Here is a 23,575-nt window from a genome sequence, read left to right as displayed (position 1 = left end):
TTTCTACCGCTGTAAAAATACATCCTCATAACTTTCGAGAAAAAAATACTTTAAACATGTTCCCACTGTCTTACCGGAAAGATGTAAAGGTCTCATGATCGTAAAACTGTTTGAATGTGATGAGAAAACGAAAATATATCGACGAGTTAAATGACAGCTGACATTAACCACAATATGGCGTCGTGACAATGAACAACGACGTCATGGCAACGTGGACAGCGCCGCATAGCGGTAATTGTTGTAATTATCTCCCCTTGTATTTTGTACTTGGCGCCTTACAAACTTCACCTCAATCGAGACAACATTTAGCTCAATAATTTTCCCGTCCCATCCACTTTAAAATATATGACATATGTTTATTATGATGCTATTTAAAATCACAGTTATCTCGTTATGTCTTGAACTACCACAGCTTGTTCAACTCGGACGTGTCAAAACGATACCAGGAGTGGCGTGCGAAATAAGATATAATATATTATTTTGTCGGTTTGCTTATTCCGATGGTCAGGCTCGCTGACTTAGCTTGACGCGCATGACACCGTATCCCAATTGCGTAGATCGATGCAATCACTGGATTTTCCGGTCCAGGCTCGATTATTTACAGACCGAAGTAATATGGCGGGAATATTGCTGATAACGGCGTAAACAACAGCACAAACAAATCGTTACAAAGTCATGACTACGCATAGAATCATTTAGAATGATATTATTTATTCATTCATTTATTGGACAATTGTCCGGTCCAAAATAATTCCGGCATGTATTAATTTAACCATTTTTTATTCACAATTACACACTATCTGTTGGTAATTTCCAGGATTAAAAACCTCTTACAAACGTCCCTGCCACAAGCAAGTTGGATCAAGGGAAATAACTCTGTCCTGTCTAATGCAAATTATCCCATAATGCCTCTGATTTCCTCCACGTTGTGCGTACGGGAAATGAAAACATTGGAATGAAGTCCCCAAAACATAAACGTTGTTTCAGCGACCTGTCAGCAACTATGAATGAATTTTATCGACAGAATGGATGAATACTGAGATAAATACGCTCGAGAATATTCTTCCGAGATTGACATGGATCGTCAGGAAGGACTACCACCCTTTGATGTGGAGGAGACGGTTTGGTGCGAAGGTTGTCGAAAACTGAAAAAGGTATGCGATTACTTTTCACAAAATAGTGGTAAACATTTCGTAAAAATGATGTTTGACGGATGTGATCGTCTGCAGTTACATGTCTACAACTGATGATAATTCTGATCAAGTTGTTAGTGTTTGCACAAGCACCTGTTCATTGCCAGTTTATGTTCAACTCTGTAATCCATAATCGTCTGTTTGTTTTCGTTTTCGTTTTCTTCAAGGTATGATATCACAACCGCCCAAGTTCTATATAAATTGTTTCGACAACACGTGTCCCCAGCTGGTCACTGATTGAATTTTGGGAATAGTTTTTGTTTGTTTTTGTTTTGTTTGTTGTTTACAGCCGCACTCATCTATATGACGGCGGTCTGTAAAATAATCGAGTCTGGACCAGACAATCCAGTGATTGACATCATGAGCATCGATCCACGCAATTGAGATCGTTGACATGCACCAACTAAGTCAGCAAGCTTAACCACCCGATCCAGTTAGTCGTCTCTTACAACAAGCATAGTCACCTTTGGCGGCAAGCATGGGTTGTGCAATGGTAGAATCTAGACTTGCTTCATTTAGGTATATAGCATTAATATTGATATTAATATAGAAATTATATGGTTCAGGGACTGTTAGACAGACTAGACTTAGGCTAATGTAAAGCACTTGAGTGACATCATGCATATAGTGCGGAAAACCAAAAGCCTAATCCTGGTGAATCTAGTATATGAACCCGCATTCATGGGATCCTGGCATTACAGTAAGGGATGCAACTCTACAACAAATTTATGTAGAACCTCAGATGACTGTACCACCTAAGCCCCCCTCCCCCACCACACACACTCACACACATTGGAGTAGAGAGAACATGTAACTGAATGATGACACTGATCCCAACATGTAATAACAACATGATATTTAAGTGGCACTAATCTCTGGCTTCAACCCGGCTGTCTAGCACCGCCCGCTAGCACTCATTAACTTCTGTGAGTCGACTTGCTGGCTAACATAAGTAAGCGTGACAAGAGCCTGGGCTACCGTCACCAAGGACAGTGGAAGTAAACTTTGAGGCAATCACGGCAATATACACATTTCTGAACACTGATTGGTGACCAATGATCTCTTATCATTTTGATATTACAAAGGGCGCATGTTAATTAATTTCGTTAACCTTAGCAAACTCACACAAAAAACGTTGGAACCTCATTGAATGCCATTATTTGGTAATACCCCTGATGGTTATGTTTTAATTTTAAAAAGTATCCCCTCCGTGAAAGCATTTTCGCATTTCGGATTGAGTGGATGACAAGCTGACTGAGATTGATTTGGATTCCATTTCTGTGTTTCATAGCTTAATATTTAGTCATGTCATGTAACAGTGCCATGTCAATGGACATGAAGGATTAAATATAACATTAGATTTATTTTTGCCATTGCATTTGGTTATTGTATACTATTGACTAATGGATGTAAAGTGAACGAGAAGATAAAGTCATCAATATCTTCATTTTTTAATTATGTGGATAAATCAAACAATGTATATGCCATATACCAAAAAGGTTTGTGAATACAACTGACATTATAACATGTCACTAAACTGAAAAATGAACCCATCATTTGAACCTTAGTTCAACTTGTTTACTCAAAATCTTGACACACCAAAAGCACACCCACCAGTTCAGCACTTGCCTTATACAAAGAAATGAGAAACATTTTATGACTTATGCTCTGGCAAACTCGTTGCCATAGAAATGCAAAAAAATATAATTCCAGAATAGAAAAAGGCACCAGGAATCGTGAGTGAGTTGGGTTTAACACCGCTTTTAACATTATTCCAGTTATATCACAGCGTGTCAGCTTAATGTGGGAGGAAAGCCGAAAGTGATGCAGGTCTCAGACATTTACCACTTTGGTGAAACCCACGAGCACGGGTATGGTGCGAACCGGGATTCCAACCCACCGTGGCGTGTCCAAGGGACGCAACTCTGCACAGCGAATCGCTGCGCTTTAGACGACTGGGCCACCCGTGCCCCCTCCAGGGATCATGAAGTTCTATGAAATGTTTTAAGTTATGCTCCTGAAAATGAAACATGATGGACCACGTTTCTACATCCCATGCAAAACTTAATCTGGATGGTACACAGTAAAAATAAACCATTAAAGTAAATCTGTAGATACAATTATGTACTTTAGCGTACAGCAACTTCGTTTAGGTATTAATTTTGCAATAATGAAGTTCTGTTCATATACTCAAAACATCAACAACCAATTTTTTTCAGGCAACTAACATTATAGTTATACCAAGGAATTCTGTCTGTCCTTCCGAGGACATTTTTCGTGCAACCTATAACTTGAAAAATAGTGCAGTGCAAAGTTTGTTTAAAATATTTGGATTTTTAGGAAAACAAAGCCCTGCAATTTTTAATTCTTAACTCACAATTTGTTTTCTGAAACATTTGTGCAACCTTTAACAAGAAAACTCTTTTATGGATTCTTTTCCAACTGGGGGTACAGTTTCTATACCAATTAGATTTTTCAGTCAATTTTTCAAATAACTGAAATATTTAGGTGTTTTATAAATTGCCTAAGTCACAATTTCAGTCATTTTACACATTTGCTGTAGCGTATACACATGAAATGATAAGCAATGCTCAGGTGAAATCATTAGTTTGTGTTGCAAGTCAAAATAGTGGAAACGAAAATCTCACAATACCATGCAAGTGACTTGTCAAAACTTTGTTACCATTACTGAGATGTCCCCCAAAGATACATGTATTTGCTAAGAAGTTCCAAGACAAAACCAAACTGTATTTCATTTCTGTTGATCATTGTGACGATACGCCCTTATGGTTGGGGCAGCATAGGTTGTGATCTATTCAAGATTTCTGGGATATCATCCGGGTATTGACAGGAAAAAAACAATAACAAAGGAAACATCCAATCCCGGAGAATTGTCAGAGATCAGTGCCCCTTTGAAGCAATATAACTGTGATGAATCTCTGTCAGATGCTGTGGAGTGTTGCAAACCATGTCTGACTGTGAGTCTCCACAACTGTGAACTTGTTTTATCAATTCAGATACCAGAATGTTTGCTTTGTTTACACCCAACACACACACCCACGCACATATGCCTGGTCAGGCTCGCTGACTTGGTTGATGCATGTCATCGTATCCCAATTGTGTAGATTAAAGCTCATGATGTCAATCACTGGATTGTCTGGTCCAGAATTCCATTATTTACAGACCACTATCATATAGCTGGAAAATTGCTGAGTTTAGCATTCAACAACAACAAACACTGTAGGTATTTGTCCAGACTTTATCAGAGGCTGATATTCTTAAGAAAGTGTCTGTATAAATTCCCAATTCATGTTATTAATATAGTTACCGGTAAACCTAATGTTATGGCTTTGTAGACTGATAACAGGACCAATACGGAAGAAGATACTTCGTTTTATTTTGTAGCATTAATTGAGTTGCTAAAATATCTCTGGTTAGAAGGAAATGTACAAAAACAAAAACCCTTCCTGGATGTGTTGGTGAGGGTGTTGCTCCTAAACTTGTGCTCTGCGTTGATGATGGCACTATGATGGGTACATTCTTCCAGTAAAGTTTTAGGGGCTGTGGGGGTTATTTATCAGCACTAAGAAATTAAGCTTTTACAAACATATTTCACCAAAAAGAGACTTAAGCTAATATTTTCTTTATTATACCTATATGAAGAATCTTGCAATTCCATTGTTTAATCTGTTTTACATGGCAAAACAATTCATTTCAATGTAAACCCCCTGATCATGTGACTGACACTGACCTCAAATATTGACTCATCATATGATTAGTATTGACCTGTCACATGACGAATATTGACTGTCTGCTAGAAAACAAGATGGCATCTGGTACTAACATTTCAGCGAAGTTACTGTAATCATAGTAATAAAACAGTTTAACGGCTTCATAAACTTTAAAGTGAATTTCTTTTTAACAAAGCGATTGATTACACTTGACAAGGTAAATATTAAAAAACAAGGACCCGAAGACCCGGTCAGAACACCTCAGACTCCGGGTCGTCGGGTCATTGTTTTCTAATATTGACCCCCATCATTAATTATTTGTATGTTGTGAGTTATAAACTGGTCAATCTTAATCAGACAATGTACATGTATTATCCTATTATTACTACACTACACTAACAGATCAGTGAGGTGTTAAATAGTAATACAATGAGTGCTGAATCAATACTCACACCACTCACAGGTGTGTCAACATTGTCACAGCTTATTGTTACAGCTATCGTGTAACCGTTTCCATGGTGATAGGTTCAGTGTTGATCTAATGATCGGTTCAGCCGTAGTCACTTATTCTATTTCCGAATCATCAACTGTCGTATCATCTGCATGTTTTTTACAAGCAATATCTAATCTCGCTTAGCACATTCATTATCGATTTTCAAATGCCCAGGGGATGTCACCAGGGTTTTCTTGTGTGTTTTGAAAACTTTTTGCAAGGTGAATTCCAAACTGAAATCCAGAGGTTAAGCAAGGAATCGGTCAGTATATGACCATAGAAAGTCAATGAGTGTGAGTGAGTGAGTTGGGTTTAATGCCGCTTTTAACAATATTCCAGTTATATTGCGGCGCGTCATCTTAATGTAGGAGGAAAGCCCGAAGTGATGCAGGTCTCAGACGTTTACCACTTCGGTGAAACCCACGAGCACGGGTATGGTGCTGACAAACCTAGAAACATAATCAGGGCGAACCGGGATTCGAACCCACAATCATAGGTTTCTGGCTTGCCCAAGGGACGCAACTTTGCACAGCGAATCACGGCGCCAGCCGTGCCCCCTAGAAAGTCAATGAATAATCAGTAAATTATGTTGAAACATCATATTTCGGTTACAATGAAAGAGGCAAGACAAGGGGTCAAGTCAGTGGCTGTATCTGGCCCTACAATTCATGTTACTGCATTTACAAATAACCCGAGGTTTGTCACTGTCAAATGTCTTGAAACTGCCATGTGTCCATTCTTGAAGCCATGATGGTGTGGGAAGCTGGTAATATGATGAGATCGTATTTTGTTCAAATCATTAGGATTTCAGTGTTTAGTCTGCAGCATTTCAAATATTTGACATCGTTACTGACAGTGACAATTTGTTAAGTGGCGGTCTTTGTTGACATCATAAGCTGTTGACGACATGAGTATATGAACTACAGTATTGTGGCAGTATGTTTCTTTTGTGTGTTGATGATACAACATTATTGGGGCTCAATGTAGCTATATGAAAAATGTACAAATACAACCTAATCATTGCTAATAGTTTCAAATTTGTGTGTGACTAACCCTTACTTGTCCACCATTGTTTGAACACAGTTAATACCTCTCACATTTATTTAGCATTCTAATCCCCGAGTCATGTGTAATTTGTCTTGCCTTGTTAGGCTTGACATCATCAAACTGGGTTCTTCAAGAATATGTGCACAATATTTTACGTTTTACAGTAATGTATCATTGGTTGGTCAATGTTTCAGCTTTGATAAATTTATGGGACCAAGGCGCAACCTGGTTTGTTTGGTGCAACTTGGTTTTCATCAGAGCTCCAGATAACTTTTGAGCAATTGCGTTTTTACTCTAGGGTTTCTATTTTAATTAGGTTATTACATTTTTCATTGGGTAACCTATATTTTTTCACTCATCTATTCACCACTCTATTGGGTATTTCCCAAATAAGTGAACATTTTAAGATTTAAAAAAAAATGAAAGTAAATTAGCTTGTAATTGTGTTTTGGAAATTAGCTCCTTTGTACGCATGCTGAAAAAGCTTCATTTGGTATTTACACATGCTGTTTTTATACATTTGAGTTTTTCATTTAATTGAAGGTAATTGGGTTTTGATTATTCGGGGGGGGGGTATTTTACGCAAATACGCTGCTTATCTGTAGCTCTGTTTCCATGACAACATGCCCCTGGTGCAAGTTAGCTCCTGCTCCTTGGCTCGGGCCCTGGTTGTACTGTACTATTCTGTATTCAGGAGGTGACACGTTTGCAGGAGGAGCATGCCATCAACTACCAGACTCTGAAGCAGAAGATCATCTCCACAGAGTGAGTACTTGTTGTTACCCTGCCTGACGCGCACACACACACACACGCTCGCGCGCATCATTGAACTTGTCCCCTGTAACCTATGTTGGATCAGGTGGTGACATGCTGTGAAACAAGATCACTCACTCACTAACTATTGATATTTGAAGGCAAATTTCAGATCTTAAATATTAATCTCCTGAAATATTTATTTACACATGCATATATTAAATCTCTGTTGACATCGGGGCACGGGTGGCCCAGTCGTCTAAGGTGCCGCGATTCGCTGTGCAGAGTTGCGTCCCTTGGGCACGCCTATGATTGTGGGTTTGAATCCTGGTTCGCCCCGATTATGTTTCTAGGTTTATCAGCACCATACCCGTGGGTTTCACAGAAGTGGTTAACGTCTGAGACCTGCATCACTTCGGGCTTTCCTCCCACACACGGTGATATAACTGGAATACTGTTAAAAGCGACGTTAAACCCAACTCACTCACTCACTTAAACTTTTGAGGACATGTCCAGGTGAGCTACAGTGCCATGGCACGATCTTTATGATCATTCTGTTAAACTTTGATCTGTTTTGTTTTCAGTTTGCTGATCCGAAAGTACAGAACCAAATGTGAAGATATCCTTTTGAAGGTTGTTTTGACAAACAGGAATTGTCTATGTACATGATTAAATACCCAGTGACCCATGAAGATCCAGGGTAGAATAGGTCTTTGGCAATCCATTGTTTCCGTAAGAGGTGACTCTGCTTGTCGGAAGAGGCGACAAATGGGATCGGGTGGTCAGGCTCGCTGACTTGGGTGATGCATGTCATCGTATCCCAATTGCGTGGATCGATACTCATTATGTCAATCACTGGATTGTCTGGTTCAGACACAATTATTTACAGACCGCCGTCATATAGCTGGAATATGGCTGAGTGCAGCATTAAACAAACAAATATCCAGTGGGGGTCCTGGGTTAAAATAGGTTCCCAGCAACATATGCTGGTCGTAAGAGACACGGGTGGTCAGACTTACTGACCTGGCTGATTGTATGTCATCGTACCCTGATGGCATGGATTGTTGCTCACAATATCAATCACTGGACTGTTTGGTCCAGATTCTATCTACAGGCTGCCATCATATAGATGGAATATTTCTGAATGTGGCGTTCAGCAACGATCAAACAAGCATGATAAGACCATTTTGCCTTTCTTTTGTTTAAAGGCTTGTATTGCAGTAGGACCACTTTTTTTATCCCACATGACTCGCATTGTAAGTTAATGCGTCCATTGACATATTGTTTGCATATAGGACACAAAACCCTGCAATTTTAATCAAACCCCAACCTTTTTGTCGTCTTAAGTTTGGGTGAGCTTCTCAGTGCTTATCCTGCTTATGCTGGAGTATTATAGGCATGGTAGGGGTGGTGGTGGTCTAGTGGTTAAAACGTTTGCTCAACACGCCAAAGGCTTGAGTTTGATTCCCCACATGGGTACAATGTGTGAAGCCCATTTCTGGTGTCCCCCACCGTGATACTGCTGGAATATTGCTAAAAGCGGTGTAAAACCATACTCACTCACTCACTGGAGTGTTGTAGCATATGTGATCTCACACAGTTATCAGGGGAATAATAGGGATAGAATGGGATATATTTTTAAGTGTGCCACAAGGCACATGTTTAAGAGGTACCAAATTATGAAATAGCTTCTTTCTTTCCTGAGCATGCACACAAATTCACTGTGTCCCTGTAGATACACTCTGTATTTTGTGTTTGTGTTTTCAGTTTTTTGGCATATAGGATGCTGGATTTCACATCCGATAAATCTCTACCAATGTTGTTTTTGTAATTTATTGGTGTAGGATGTGCATGGTTAATGTTCAATGATTTTTCTTTAACCTTCCCACAATTTGATGTCCAGAGCAAGAGATTAGAGGATATGTCAAAGAAGCTGGACCGATCTCAATTGTGAGTAGGAACATGGTATATTTTGTAAGCATCTTCCCTGAGGGTCCTGAGGTTAGAATTGGCCTTCAGAAACCCATGCTTGATGTAAGAGACGACGTATTCATGCCAACCTGTGAAGTCCCGGGATGAAATAGGTCTTCAGCAACCCATGCTTGCTGTAAGAGGGGAGTGTGCTTGCCGTAAGAGACAACTAACGGGATCGGGTGGTCCGGCTCGCTGACTTGGTTGATGCATGTCATTTATCCCAGTTGTGTATATTGATGTTCATGACATCAGTCACTGGATTGTATGGTCCAGACCCGATTATTTACAGACCGCCGGACCCATGAAGATCCGGGGTAGAACAGATCTTCAGCAACCCATGCTTGCCATAAGAGGCGACTATGCTTGTCGTACGAGGCGACTAACAGGATTAGGGTGGTTAGACTCGCTGACGTGGTTGATGCATGTCAATGTATCCTAGTTGCGTGGAACTATGCTCATGATATCAATCACTGGATTGTCCAGACTTGATTAGTTACAGACTGTCGTAATACAGCTGGAATATTGCTGAATATTGCTGAAGCAACAAACAAACAAGGATGTTACTAAATGTCATCATGTCTCATTTGGGTAGATTGATGCTCGTGATATTAACCACGGGTTTGTCTGGTACAGACTTCATTGTTTCTAGTCCGCCATCACATTGCTGGAATATGGGTGAGTGCGGTCTTAACAACAAACACCTACAAGCTCCTGTCTGTGCATGCTACGGCGACCGTATATGGAGGTGGCCTGTACAGACTGAAGCAGTGATTGGGTGGCCTCCATTGCTGAACTGTTGATCCCAGACAATGGTGTCGGACACACTCCATCAACCACTAAAATATCGACGGAAATAGATGGAAAATGTAGTTACAGGTCAAGATTTTCAAATCACATGCATATTGAGTGCTTTTAGCACTCTATTTTATTGTGGATGTTGTTTCTGCAGAGACTGTGAGATGCTGGAGACGCAGTTAAAGGCATCGCTGCAGAGCACGGAGCCGCTCAAACAGACCCGCGTTGACCTCGAGGCCAAGCTGAAGGTCAAGGACAGAGAGATCCTCAACCTGAAGAACAGCCTTGAGGGGGCAGAGGTATGGCCACTTTAATAACTTGGTTGTAAAAATACAGGGGGGGGGTGGTCATCCCCCAGTACTTTGTTCCAGTAAATGCTGTGTAGCGAATAATTCGGCTTCAGGTTTTACCCCCAAAGTGTTCACAGGATATTCTGTATGTCCAAAAATATTGTTTGGCTGAGAAAACCCAACATACCATATTTGCCATAATAAGATGACAAAAGGGAGGAGCTTATTAAAACCATACACTGTAGGGGTGGGATGAGTCCAAGTTTACTACCTGGGTCCCCCCCCTCCCACCCCCCACCCCACCCCTATTACCCTACCCTTCCCAGGTAACCAGCTGTAGGTCTCAAGAGATAGGTACAAAATGTCTAATTAGGAATAGTTTGATTGTAGCCCTTGGAAAATTATTTAGATACACATATAAAACAAACTCGTCATGCATACACTGGAGTTGACTGTTTTATATTTATTCAGACATATAAAGATCAGAAAGAATAGCTGCATAGTCAGAGAGAAATGCAAACATTAGTGACTTGTAGTGTAACCATCGAGTTCTAGATACTTTTTAAACAATATGTAACATGTGACTAACCATGGGACCGGTTGGTCCTGTGGGTATCCGGGTCCTACTCAGTACCCACTTGCCCCGAGTACCTGAGTTACCCGTTCCAGCCCTAATTTATTATAACCATATACAGCATGTAAAATATGTTTTCAGAGATTGAGTGGTAGTGAACAAACTTAGTTCAAATGTCAGTGAAGCAAAAACAGGCTACTATATACCACTTCTACACTGCTGTTTCTGAAAGGAAGCAACTATAATTTACACAAGAAAATGTAAACTGTCATGTAAATTTTTGTCTTTCGTAAAGGGTGCTTATGAAGATTACTTACAGATCAGTTTCCAGGTTGGTCAGGGGACCTTATTGGAGCAGAACATTTATAATGGCAAATATGGTAGTTGGCCTTGTGGTTGCTATGCAGAGTTGTGTCCCTTGGTTGCACTAGGATTAGGATATCCTGGCCCTGATTCGACCTGATCAGATTTTGTCAGGGAGATGGACTGATGTTGCTCTCTGATTAGGCTGATTGTGTTGCTCATGATTTCAGTCACTGGTTTGGTCCAGACTATGTGATCATGGAGACATTGCTGTATTGTTCTATAATGACAGTGCATTCTGATTGGTTCGCTGGTGGTGTTAAATCTACGTTAGACCATGATAACCACATTACAACGAAAGAAATATTTTTTCAGAAGCTCAAAGCGTTTGACAATTTTAGATTTTGATCTTACTTCATTATTGTTGCTATATGACTGAAATATCTCTGATGAGACTGTAACTATTAACTCACTCATTAACTTTGCTAAATAACATGTTGTGGTTCCTAGATTAGTGAGGCAGTATATTTCCAGCCATCTTCCTGAGGCAAGGGTGTTAACCCCCTGGATGCCATTTGGACATATATGTCCCTACACAAAACGCAGTTGCTGTGCCAGAGGGACATATATGTCCTTCTGAAACATCATGTTAAAAGAATTGAAATAAAATATTTTTGGATTACCCCAAGCCCATAGCAATTGCAACATCGCAAAAAGCAGTAAATTTCCATCACATCTGTGTCATTTTCACAACTCTACTGTCAATAAATAACGCATATGGAGTTAGTCAAATTCCCCTTGTTTACACTTTCGTTCAAATGTGCCGCCATTGAAATATTTTTTCATTTCGAACAAATTGCACCGACTGATTGAAAATCCATATGCGAAGGAATGTTTGAAACCTTCATAAATATTTTGGTTAAAAGATTGAAAATGGTCAAATATCTACGCATCTATGTATTAATTAGCTAATGAAACCAACTAAATGCCCAGTTTATCGATGGTGAATGGAGTGTATATATTTTTTTTACAGTATTTGTTCAAGGCCTCGTTCATCACATTCATATCAAAGCGTATTCAAAAACATTCATACAGTTATACATACCTACTGACATCTTTTAAAAACAGTCTGTGTGAAAATGTGCCACTTCTCATATGCATACGTATACTTAGAAATTCCATTCATGCTTCCTAAACCTCAAATTCTGCAAAAACACAGAAAAGGTACCGCAACTTAAAACAAAATGGCGACCGAAGTTGAAGGTCGCTTAGCGGTACTTTTCATGAGAGAAAACAAGTCGAAAGCATGTCTCCCAGAAGAAACGAAAACGCACATGGTAAACTTTGACACACCCTCTTGGGTCTGTGTTGTTCATGTTTTGTGACTGATTATATGTAAGTCACGTTTTCGTATGTTTAATGAGGCGACCCAATTTATTACAAGACGTTGAAAAGTAGGTTGGTAGCAACGGCATATAGGATCTTATGCAGTGTCGAATATATTTATAATTTATTGGTTATATAAGTATATAAACAAGAACTATATGATGTTGAATTATGAACGTGTAAATGTCAGTTAAAATTACTTGAATACCGGTCCCCGATGAATCTATATATTTATTATTAGTTCGTATGTCTAAATATAAATAGCTAGCTCTTTGGCAGTAGAATTCATTACTAAATTATTAATAATCTTTCGTTTAATTTCAGTATGTAAATTTTGTATTCATGCGGTTTGTTATTGTTAAATACCTTATTACTATTGCAAGACTAAGTTTTTTTATTTCACGAATACAAATGAAGCTGTTACGGTTATCGACAGTTGGTTTCAATCATCCACCATAACGGGGTTGGCAAGAGCGGCAAATTTCCGATTGTTCGTCTGGAACGAAATACCGTGACCCGCGACCTTTGACATGCAACGTCACAGAGGTTACAGGTGCCCGAGTAAAACAAAATAAAATTTGATGTTGAAATCACCAACAGTGTTAAATATGACATCCAATGTAAATATTTATACATTATATGCTTTAATCTTTATCTTCGTGCTTTGTATATCGAATCAGCGCGATGAACACAAATCAAATATAAAAAAACCGTTCGCCTCCCGCCGAGAGCATGAATATTCATAGAGATAAAAATAGCCCCATGTGACAGACGACAACATTGCGATCGAAGCTGTCCACCAAGAAGGAATAATGTCTGCGGTGGGAATTGGCGACGACGATGATTTGGGGGAGTCGGACTTCGAGTCGGACATATCAGTCGATTCTCTCGATTCCGACTCCGAGTCCGACTCCCAGGAAGAGATAAGCGGTAAGTAACATTAATTCATTTTCAGTAAATTGAGTAGGTGTACTGTCAGTGTCAAAGCAATGGCGGGAATAAGAATTTGTTATTTTTTTTTAGCAATTTTCCAAATTGTAGGCTAGATCTACTCGTGATAGTTGTGATGTTTAAAATGTTAAAAATATCTACCATACCATGATAGTCATAGTAGAAACAGCAAACTACCTTGTTTAGTATTTCATGAAATTGATTTGAAAGAAAGTCTCTCATCACTGCTCATGGTAGTGAAGTTTTAACATGTCTACATGTGGCCTACACATGCTTTTGGTAAAGCTCAGTAATATTAATGGAAAAATGTCTTTGTTAAAAATTAAATTTATCTTGAAGGACACACTAGTTCACACTTTGGACATGAAGCCATATTTTTAAATGAGTATAGTGAGTCATTCCTAAAAAATCTAAAATGTCTAACTTATTTTGAAATTTTAAAAATAAATGAATATGTTTCATAATTTTAAATGTTAAAAATATATCTAAATGATGTAGATTAACATTTACTATAACTTACTAAGGGGAAAGGGGAGTGGCATTGCACCAAGTGACTGTTGTCCTTGTGCCAATGGGTTGGGGGGTCAGCGCACTGAACAAATGTTCCCTCACTGGGCAGGTAGCCCGGAGACGTGGAAGCTATGGCCAATTTTTTTTTTTAAATTTAGCATCATTGTAAAGCTTTTGATTTTAGTTCTCACCCTGGAAATGTTTGCATCATGATTACACAATTGTTTCCCTGTGACTACTCAAGGAAGCCCTTCAGTTTTCATTAATACATTCATGTGGAGCACATATATCCTAATCTTATCTTTATGTTGTAGTAATGAAGAATAAGTCTTTCAACATGTTTAATCTGTACCCAACTAAAAAGGTCACAGGTTATACATATTAATTACAAGCAAAATATTAGCCTTGACGAAAATAAAGTTGCCACATGAATATTGATACTGTGTTGTAAAATATTCACTAGATCTACAGGGTCTGAAACATTTCCTTCAATAAACTAAATATATGTCTATAGGTCTATATGTATATATATATGTGATATATTTATATCTTTATTTAAATTTAAGATTGATAACAAACATAAAATAAATTGGAGAAATGACAAACTTCCATGAAGCAATTTGCAAAAAGTATGTATCCAAGGGAGATATTATAGGACATAAACAAATCACATTATCTCCCCTTGATCACCAAGAAAACATGAGTCAGCAGTTGCTTAGTTCCAATTATGATAAGAAACATCCATGAAAACTTGCAAATTCAGCGATAGAAACTAACATTTTAGTCCACTAGTCCATATATTATAATGATGAGTATAACAAAACCCTATAAAATTGGCAAATGTCTACTAGTCCTTATGATACCTTAACTATTAGACTGTTTTGCAAATATATAATCAGGACAATGACATGGAAATTAATACCAGCTCACTTATCTGTAGACAAATTTCCAAATCTTCCCATTGTTTTAACAGTACAATGGAATTTTACCCTGTCTTGTAAAGTATTTTAGTTCCAACCCTTCATTTTGATTTCGGTGTTAAGCATCACATAAAAAAATACTAAAGAGGCAAACAAATAAACAAAGCTAACCATGTCCTCACTATTGTGATTGCATTAATTTATCTGCAACCTCTTAATTCTTATGCTTTAATTTTCCACCATGTCATTATTCAAAATTATTTGAAAAGCTTTTAAATTTCATGATATTTGAATTTTGATAATACAGTTTTACTCTGTCCAGGATATGGTCTGTGAAGTGGAATGATTCATACATGCTTTTTCCATGCTCCTATGTTATTTGAATGCATTGACACACTACACATATCTATCTTTTAACAAGGAATCCTTTCCCTTAGCACTTTTATATGTGATTGAAAAGGACATTATTAATAAGAAGCATTATTTCAAATTTCAGATCACGAGGAAAATAACCAAGAAGAGGCAGGGGCCAAACCAATGGTCTGTGGCCCCTGGCTGCCCGTGCTGGACACAGACAGCTTTGACCTCGGCAACAGCATTGACTTTGCCGAGGAGTGCGGCCCTGTCAACCCTCCAGGTAACAAGAATTGATAAATACAAATATCATTAAGTGCATGAATTCATAATCAACATAGACAATGCCTGTCATCCAAAACTAAGTAAGGAATTGTTTCATATTTGGTGTCTCGTTTAGGTATAAATGTGGATATAAGTTGTATGATATTAAGATTATCATTACATGTACATGTATCAAATACAATGATATATGTCAGCATGATTTATAATAATTCATGTAATAAATTATGATATATGTTTCAGATTACCATGCCCCTCCTATATGCTATTTTGAACAGCAACTCAGAGGAGGGGATGGAGGTGTTGATTTGTTCGACCTTATCTTCTGAACAGCTATTTCATAATGTTTGATTTTAATGTTTCATACTCATTTCATTTGCCTATCAGACATTCCTGAACACCCATGGTAGAACGACCTCCCGTCTGGACTTCCACATGTCCCTTCTCCACTCACTCGTCGGGAACACTCAGGTGAAGAGGAGGACTGGCAGGCCCAGGACCCAGCCTCCTTCCCGACGACTGACCGGACGTCACTTCATAGAAGTGCTGCCTGAAGGGAAGAGGAAACAGTGTGTTCTCTGCAGAAAGAGACAGAGGACCTTCGATGGCTCCGCAGGAAAGGTCAGGACCTGGTGTCCTGACTGCCACATTGGTCTCTGTGCACGCTGTTTCCGTCAGTATCACACAGTTGATCACATTGCAGCAACATTACAGCGATTCATTGTAAATAGATTAAATTATATTAATGATATATATTATATATATTTACTGTAAATAGAAAATGGATTTGTGTATATATAAAAGGACATGTTGGTGCGTGAGTATGATTCAACGCCACATTTACAATATTCCAGTTAATTCGTGGCGATTCATTGTATATGGATTATTGATCTTTTGTTCACAATTATGTACTTCATGTAAATAGAGTGAGTATGATTCATGCCGCTTTCAGCAGTATTCCAGCTAAGATGCGGCCCTTTTTTAAAACTTTATTGTACATAGTTTATATATTATTCACATGTAAATACTGTCAATAAATATGTATAGATTGAGAGATTTGTACATTTGTCTTATATATCTCATTTAAACAGTTACAAGATTTGTTACTGATGATACTTTTCAAAATATTAAATAAAGTACATTAAGGACAGTAAGTATAACAGTAAGGACCTTGGAATAAGAAATAATTTTCTAAAGTCTTTCCAATTACAGCCATATGAAAGTGTGGTTGTTCCTCTGGAATATTAACAAAATATTCAAAAATGTTCATGTATGCATATGTAAGCATACTTTTTAATTATTAATTGATATATGGAAATCGATTCTCCAATGTTATCATAACCAATGACTTACATACATCTACAGAACTAAAGAAACTTTTTACTTCTAGTCCTTATTATGATAAACCCTTAAAAATTGAAAATTTCTTCTTGTCCGTATTATACCTTAACTATTGGTCAGTTTGGCAAGGACTATTGGACAACTGCCACGTCTTTGCCGTAACGTATTCTGATAAAGTTCGCTCAACAGACATAATGTAATCCATAAATTTTAGCGGTAAATGCCACGAGCAAGCGCGGACGTGAGAGAAGACAGCAAGCCGTGAACGTATTTGTTCCGGCTTGCGCAAATCTGAAATGATGCCCGTTTTTTTCGAGCGGGTAACCTGTGCCTTTTGGTGTTTACAAATTCTTCATAGATTACCTTTTTTTCAAATTCGTCAAACATTACCAGGAATACATGGTTTGATTTGTATTAAATGTCCGTTGAAATATACTTCGGATAATGGTATTCATAACAGCTAGTCTACCACATCGCCATGGAAATCATTCGTCAAAAAGTTCCCGAAAGAAAGATTAATTATCGAGATCAATTTTGATTATACTTTGAACATTTCATGACAAAAATCACATATACATCCATCTGACTGTAATAAATGTTAGCTAATACAGTTCCTTTGGGTTTGTGATCAGTGGATCCATGTCTTTAATACTGCTTGATGGTCACTCAATGGCTGCTGATGTAAGCAGGGACGGAGATGGAAATCGGGAAAATATGACCAGATCGCAACGTTTGAATCTTTGATGAATCAATGCGTTTATCATCTCCAAATTACGACAGATTTCAGACCATCATTAGAACACTAAGCTTTGCTTACAGAATGATGTTCAAATGTACTTACTATCTCGGTTGCTGTCAAAGATGTTATAGTAAATCCAAAATCCCAAACACCGCTGAACACGGTCGACGACATTTTGAAATATTCAAAACTAAAGCTGTCGACAACACAAAAGGCATTTTCGTATGGTTTCTACTTCATGTGAATTTTTTTTATTGTTTTGTGTTTGTATAATCGTTATTAGTTAAAAATGAAAATAAAACAACGTTATTAAGGATTCATAAAGATACGAGACTAACTCGTTCAATCGTCTGTATGCAAATTTCGTCGACGTGCAAATGGACATGTCCGCCATCGCCTGGTAGGAGTATTTACAGTGAACTGATTGACATGAGCCGTGAGGAATACCTTTCGGTGCAAGAAAAGTAAAAATATGCCATGCATAAGGGCATGTTCTTTGCAGATTACATAGTATGATTTTCTTACTAAAAAATGAATAATGACCGAAAAGAAAAATAATTTATTGCAATGAAGAAAACACAACACCGCGTATAAGTTTTAGTTTGAAATGCGATTTCGTTCTCTTCTTTCTAAAAGTACGTAATTTTGAATTTCATAGCTAAGGTTACACGTTACAATTTATATCAGCATGTAGGTAATAAACCACAGATTTTAGGGATAAGATTTTATTCCTTACTCATAAATAGTTTTTTCATTAATATGCTTTTTCCGACATGATATGCAAACGATAACGTTACAATTTCACTAATTTACGGACAAAATGGCGTCACACATATTTGAACAAATTCGTAATCGACGATTTCGCGGACGATTTTCCACGGAGATTTTTCATTTTCAACACGGTAATCGGGAAACAAACGGGCTTTCGCATAATGTTTTTGGTTTTTATATTGGTGGAGATTTACAACCTGACAAGACGCTCAAAGTATCCAGTGCGCAATGTCAACAAAACAGCCGCCATGGACATTTTGTAAAAAATCGCATATTCAATACGTTTGCCGAGCTATAAACTACTGTTAATCACGTTAATGCTTTACAATATTTACATAGACAGTTAGGGAAATGGTTGTGCTGTTCTAGTGTGAAATTTGAAAATTGTGGGTTTTATCGTTGTTACGTTACGTCGTTTTTAGACGAAAGTGTGCAGTTTCCACAACGTCACTCGCAAATAAACTCGGCACAGCGATAGTACACAGGCTATTTTTAGGTGGCAGCCAGAGGGTTAACTGACTCTGAAAGTCCAGTTCCACTCTGGCTGAACTACACTGGAATTTCAAGGCTCAATCGTAGCGCCACCAGTGTCTATTACGAGTTGTGTCCCTTCTATTCACCAATCGGGCAGTCTGGTAGCCTAGTGGTTAAAGCGTTCGCTCGTCACGCCGAAGACCCGGGTTCGATTCCCGACATGGGTACAATGTGTGAAGCCCATTTCTGGTGTCCCCCGCCGTGATATTGCTGGAATATTGCTAAAAGCGGCGTAAAACCATATTCACTCGCTCACTATTCACCAATCAGATTCCACCTCACATATCACTTGCATTTGCCTCAAACAAAATGGTGGCACCCAGTCAAGACGATCAGATTGTCTTCAAGATCTATGTTATAATAAAACCGGTCTTACCTCTGCAAAGTGCATGAAATCATTTGAGCACCTTGATTAAAAACATGAAAAGGATTTGGAACACATCTGTTGACGCCCAGTTGACAGTACACATGCTTTGCAAACCCTGCAGTCGACGGAAGTCTGCACATTGAAATCCATGTTGTTTACAAACTGGATGTCTAGTTCGTTGCACGATTTTGATTGGACTCTGCATAGACTTGTTGGTGCAGCCAAATTGTTGCTCCAGAATTCATGCCTAGTTCAGCAAGGGAAACTGGACCTTTACAGTCAGTTAACTCCCTTGCCTCAGGAAGATGATTTCCAGCAGAAAATTTGACAGGTGTATTGTAAGATTCAGTAACATCAACATGCCTTGATTTTTGGAGCTGCTCTATCACGTACTGTGATGTATACCACACCACAATGCTTTGTCTTGTCATATGTAGAACTTTAGGACGACTCATTAGCAGAGTGTAATGTACAAAATCTGGTGTAATTGGTTTCATTTTCTCTAGGGATGTCAGGTTGAATTATCATGACAGGATATCTGCCTACATGATTTTATTGTGTGTCAGTAAAGTGCACACAGAATGTGTGGGGTGAAACTTATGGTTTGGGCACATAAAGCAGACATATATGTAGATTCATACTGATTTTCACTGATCTCTGAACTTAAACTTTCAGCCTCCTGAAAATAATAGGCTAACCATTGCCACATCTCTAATCAAGTGTCCGCATATGTTTTCTTGTTGTGACATGGTAGAATGGAGCTAAAACAACTGTTATTAAGTTTTTTACACTGCTCTGCAACTTCACTCACTCACTCACTCACTGATGTCTGCAGATGATGAGGAAGCAGTTCGAGGCCCTGATTGCATCTAACGATATTCTGTCTAGTGAGGAGGACAAGAAACAGAGGGAGAAGAGGATGCAGACCCTTGAGTCCAGGTAGGCTGGGAGAGATCCCTCCACAGATTGCTACCTTCAATATAGCCCTCTTGGATTCCAGGCTAGAATAGGTCCCTAGGATCCCGTGAAGATCCGGGGTAGAGGGATCCCTCCACAGATTGCTAGCTTCAATATAGCCCTCTTGGATTCCAGGCTAGAATAGGTCCCTCGCAACCCGTGAAGATCCGGGGTAGAGGGATCCCTCCACAGATTGCTAGCTTCAATATAGCCCTCTTGGATTCCAGGCTAGAATAGGTCCCTCGCAACCCGTGAAGATCCGGGGTAGAGGGATCCGTCGAGAGATTGCTACCTTCAATATAGCCCTCTTGGATTTCAGGCTAGAATAGGTCCCTCGCAACCCGTGAAGATCCGGGGTAGAGGGATCCGTCGAGAGATTGCTACCTTCAATATAGCCCTCTTGGACTCCAGGGTAGAATAGGTCTTCAGCAAGCCTCTATGATTGTTGTAAGAGATACTTATGGGATTGGGTGGTCAGGTCTTCTAGAACTCATTCCCGCTGTACTGGAGGAGTATGTGGTAACTTGTATTTTATGTTTTAGTTTGTTTGTTTGTTTGTGTAATGCTGCACACAATATACCAGCGGGGGCATGGGTGGCCCAGTTGTCTAATGCGCCGCGATTTGCTGTGCAGAGTTGCGTCCCCTGGACACGCCAGAAACCTATGATTGTGGGTTTGAATCCTGGTTCACCCCGATTATGTTTCTAGGTTTGTCAGCACCATACCCGTGCTCGTGGGTTTCACCGAAGTGGTAAACGTCTAAGACCTGCATCACTTCAGGCTTTCCTCCCACATTAAGCTGACACGCCGCTATATAACTGGAATAATGTTAAAAGTGGCATTAAACCCAACTCACTCGCTCACTCAATATACCAGCTTTATGACAGTGACCTGTAAACAACTGAGCATGAACGAGACAATCAATGGATATTATGATGCCAGGTCACCGAGTCTGATGTAAAAAGTGACTAAAGGAATCGGCTTGTTGACTTGGTTCATGTATGTCATTGTATCCCAATTGCGTAGATCGATGCTCATGATATCAGTCACTGGATTGTCTGGTCCAGACTTGACTATTTACAAACCGCCGTCATATAGCTGGAAGATTTCTGAGTGCAGCATTAAACAAACAAACAAACAAACAAGGTCCCCAGCAACCTGTGCTGGTGACAAAATGGATCGGGTGGTCATGCTCAGTGACTTGATTGTTTGCGTGATATCGTACTGATGGCACAGGATGTTACGTAGGATATCAACCACTGCATTGTCTTGCCAGACTTGGTTATTAACAGGCTGCTGTGATAAAGCTGGAATATTGCTGACATGGCATAATTATTGTAGCTGAAAAAGGCGTAAGGGCAAAACAAAACAGGAGACAAAAGTCAGAAACACTGTTTGCTATATGCTGCTCACAGGAAGTTAAAGAACGCCCGATTTCTTCCTCGGAAACCTCTTACATAGATCAGGAAGGGATAAATATGTACATTGGGAATTCAATTTTAACAGAGTTATGGCCCTTGCCTTATTTTTTTTAACATGGTGCACCTTACCCGCAGTTGGGACACATACTCACGGAAACCTTTCATTGTGTTGCCATGAAACCTTGCATATTTATTACCGTATTCGACATTATAAGCACCCACGGCGATATTTGCTAATACTGCTAATATTGGCTAGTGAACAATCCCACGTGGCACCCCTTCCGATTGATCAATGTACACAAGACTTATTTATTAGCATATAATACGCATTCTTGTGTTACATGCACCCTTGACCCGTGAAGATTCCTGGGTAGAATAGGTCTTCAGCAACCCATACTTGCCGTAAAAGGCGACTATGCTTGTCGTAAAAGGTGACTAACGGGATCGGGTGGTCAGGCTCACTGACTTGGTTGATACATATCATCGATCCCAATAGCGTGGATCGATGCTCATGATATTAATCACTGGATTGTCTGGTCCAGACTTGATTATTTTACAGACCGCCGTCATATAGCTGGAATACTGCTGAGTGCAGCGTTAAACAACAAACCAACATGCACCCTTAATTATGGGCAATTAAATTCTGGAAGAATATATCTGTCATATATATACATTTGAGGCTGTCAGCATAAAGCACGAAATTTCTCTTTCAACTCTCTTTTTTTTCACCAAAATAATATTCTAATAAGAGCCCCCTATTTCTAATTTTTAGAGTGCCCTGGGCGCTTATTACGTTGAATACGGTATGCTAGTTAGCACTGGTGCCTTGCTGTCACATATCTAGAATTATTTATTTTCAACTCTGAGCATGCCAGCATGGCCGGGGATGTCGGTGGCTCTGTCTTGTGATTTTGTAATGTCATCCCTACTTTTCAATATGAGAAACATTGTTGAAAAATATGTTTTTACCCAGCTTCTTCGACTTCCATGTTAACAAACTGCCATTTGAAACAACAGCTGGTGACTACCTAAATGAAAATATTGTCTTTTTAAGATAACTGTAATCTTCATTTCTTTTGCAGCAATTCCCGATATGCAAACCAGGTGAAATCTGCTAAAGGTAAGTTCTACCGTGAATGTTCAGCCTAAATCCCCCCTTTGTATTTCCTGTTCCCCATGCTGGACGTGGACTGTTGTTCATGATATTGATCACTGGTTTGCGTGGCCAGATTGGATTACTGAGATGGCTTTGACAAAGCTACAGTATAACTGACTGTGGTGATAAACAGCATTGATTCACTTACAATAAGAAAATGTCCGGTGTTATAAACTGTATGATGCATCAGCCCAGGGCATGGTCTGCATTTCAGCAAGGGGCAGGGTTCCCCATCTTCTTAGTTGCTCAGGGTTTTGCTTGATGCAGAAATGGGTGTCCAGTACACACAAAGAGACGCACAATACCGTATTCAACGTAATAAGCGCCCACAGCGATATTTGCTAATATATTGGCTAGTGAACAATTAGCACCCCTTCTGATTGATCAAAGTACACAAGACTTATTTATTCGCGTATAATACGCACTTGTGTGTTATATGCACCCTTAATTATGGGCAATTAAATTATATATTATCTGGAAAAATATCTCTCTCTCGTACATAAACATTTCAGGCTGTCAGCATAAACCACGAATTTATCTTTCAACTCTGTTTTTTTTCACCAAAATAATATTTTAATAAGAGCCCCCCCTATTTCTAATTCCCTGGTCGCTTATTACATCGATTACGGTAATATTCATTAAGCTTAAAAAAATATAAATAATGGTTCTCAGGCAATTTTTTTTGAAAATATAGTGCAGGCGGGGGGGTATCGTTTTTTGTTTTTTTTGTTCA

General features: G+C 39.0%; 2 protein-coding genes across 4 annotated transcripts in view; both read left to right on the top strand.

The window, feature by feature from the left end:
- Nucleotides 1-921: 921 nt before the first annotated feature.
- Nucleotides 922-23,575, top strand: part of LOC124139570 — an 85,969-nt gene continuing 63,315 nt past the window's right edge. For both annotated transcript variants that reach the window (XM_048391129.1, XM_046506745.2), the window contains exons 1-7: nt 922-1,154; nt 7,159-7,229; nt 7,802-7,836; nt 9,107-9,167; nt 10,141-10,285; nt 20,144-20,247; nt 22,769-22,806. In XM_048391129.1, the coding sequence (XP_048247086.1) occupies nt 1,077-1,154; nt 7,159-7,229; nt 7,802-7,836; nt 9,107-9,167; nt 10,141-10,285; nt 20,144-20,247; nt 22,769-22,806 (532 nt within the window). In that variant the 5' untranslated portion in view covers nt 922-1,076. The remainder of the gene's footprint in view (nt 1,155-7,158; nt 7,230-7,801; nt 7,837-9,106; nt 9,168-10,140; nt 10,286-20,143; nt 20,248-22,768; nt 22,807-23,575) is intronic.
- On the top strand, nt 13,107-17,447 carry LOC125377510. Of its 2 annotated transcripts, none has more exons than XM_048391131.1 (3): nt 13,107-13,469; nt 15,417-15,557; nt 15,944-17,447. In XM_048391131.1, the coding sequence occupies exons 1-3, from the start codon at nt 13,352-13,354 to the stop codon at nt 15,964-15,966; spliced, it is 282 nt and encodes a 93-aa protein (XP_048247088.1). In that variant the 5' UTR covers nt 13,107-13,351; the 3' UTR covers nt 15,967-17,447. The 2 variants fall into 2 exon arrangements, with proteins under 2 accessions (XP_048247088.1, XP_048247087.1); XM_048391130.1 differs by lacking the exon at nt 15,944-17,447 and adding an exon at nt 15,800-15,936.

This window comes from Haliotis rufescens, unplaced genomic scaffold, assembly GCF_023055435.1.
Source record: "Haliotis rufescens isolate VD_foot unplaced genomic scaffold, xgHalRufe1.0.p SCAF_9, whole genome shotgun sequence".
NCBI lineage: Eukaryota > Metazoa > Mollusca > Gastropoda > Lepetellida > Haliotidae > Haliotis > Haliotis rufescens.
The sequence above is the reverse complement of the archived record's forward strand: the minus strand, read 5'-3'. Positions and strand labels throughout refer to the sequence as shown.

Coding starts and splice junctions, on each gene's coding strand:
- LOC125377510 (XM_048391130.1), top strand. CDS start 13,352: ATGTCTGCGGTGGGAATTGGCGACGACGATGATTTGGGGGAGTCGGAC. Junction 13,470..15,416: donor CTCCCAGGAAGAGATAAGCG/GTAAGTAACATT, acceptor TTCAAATTTCAG/ATCACGAGGAAAATAACCAA. Junction 15,558..15,799: donor CGGCCCTGTCAACCCTCCAG/GTAACAAGAATT, acceptor TATATGTTTCAG/ATTACCATGCCCCTCCTATA.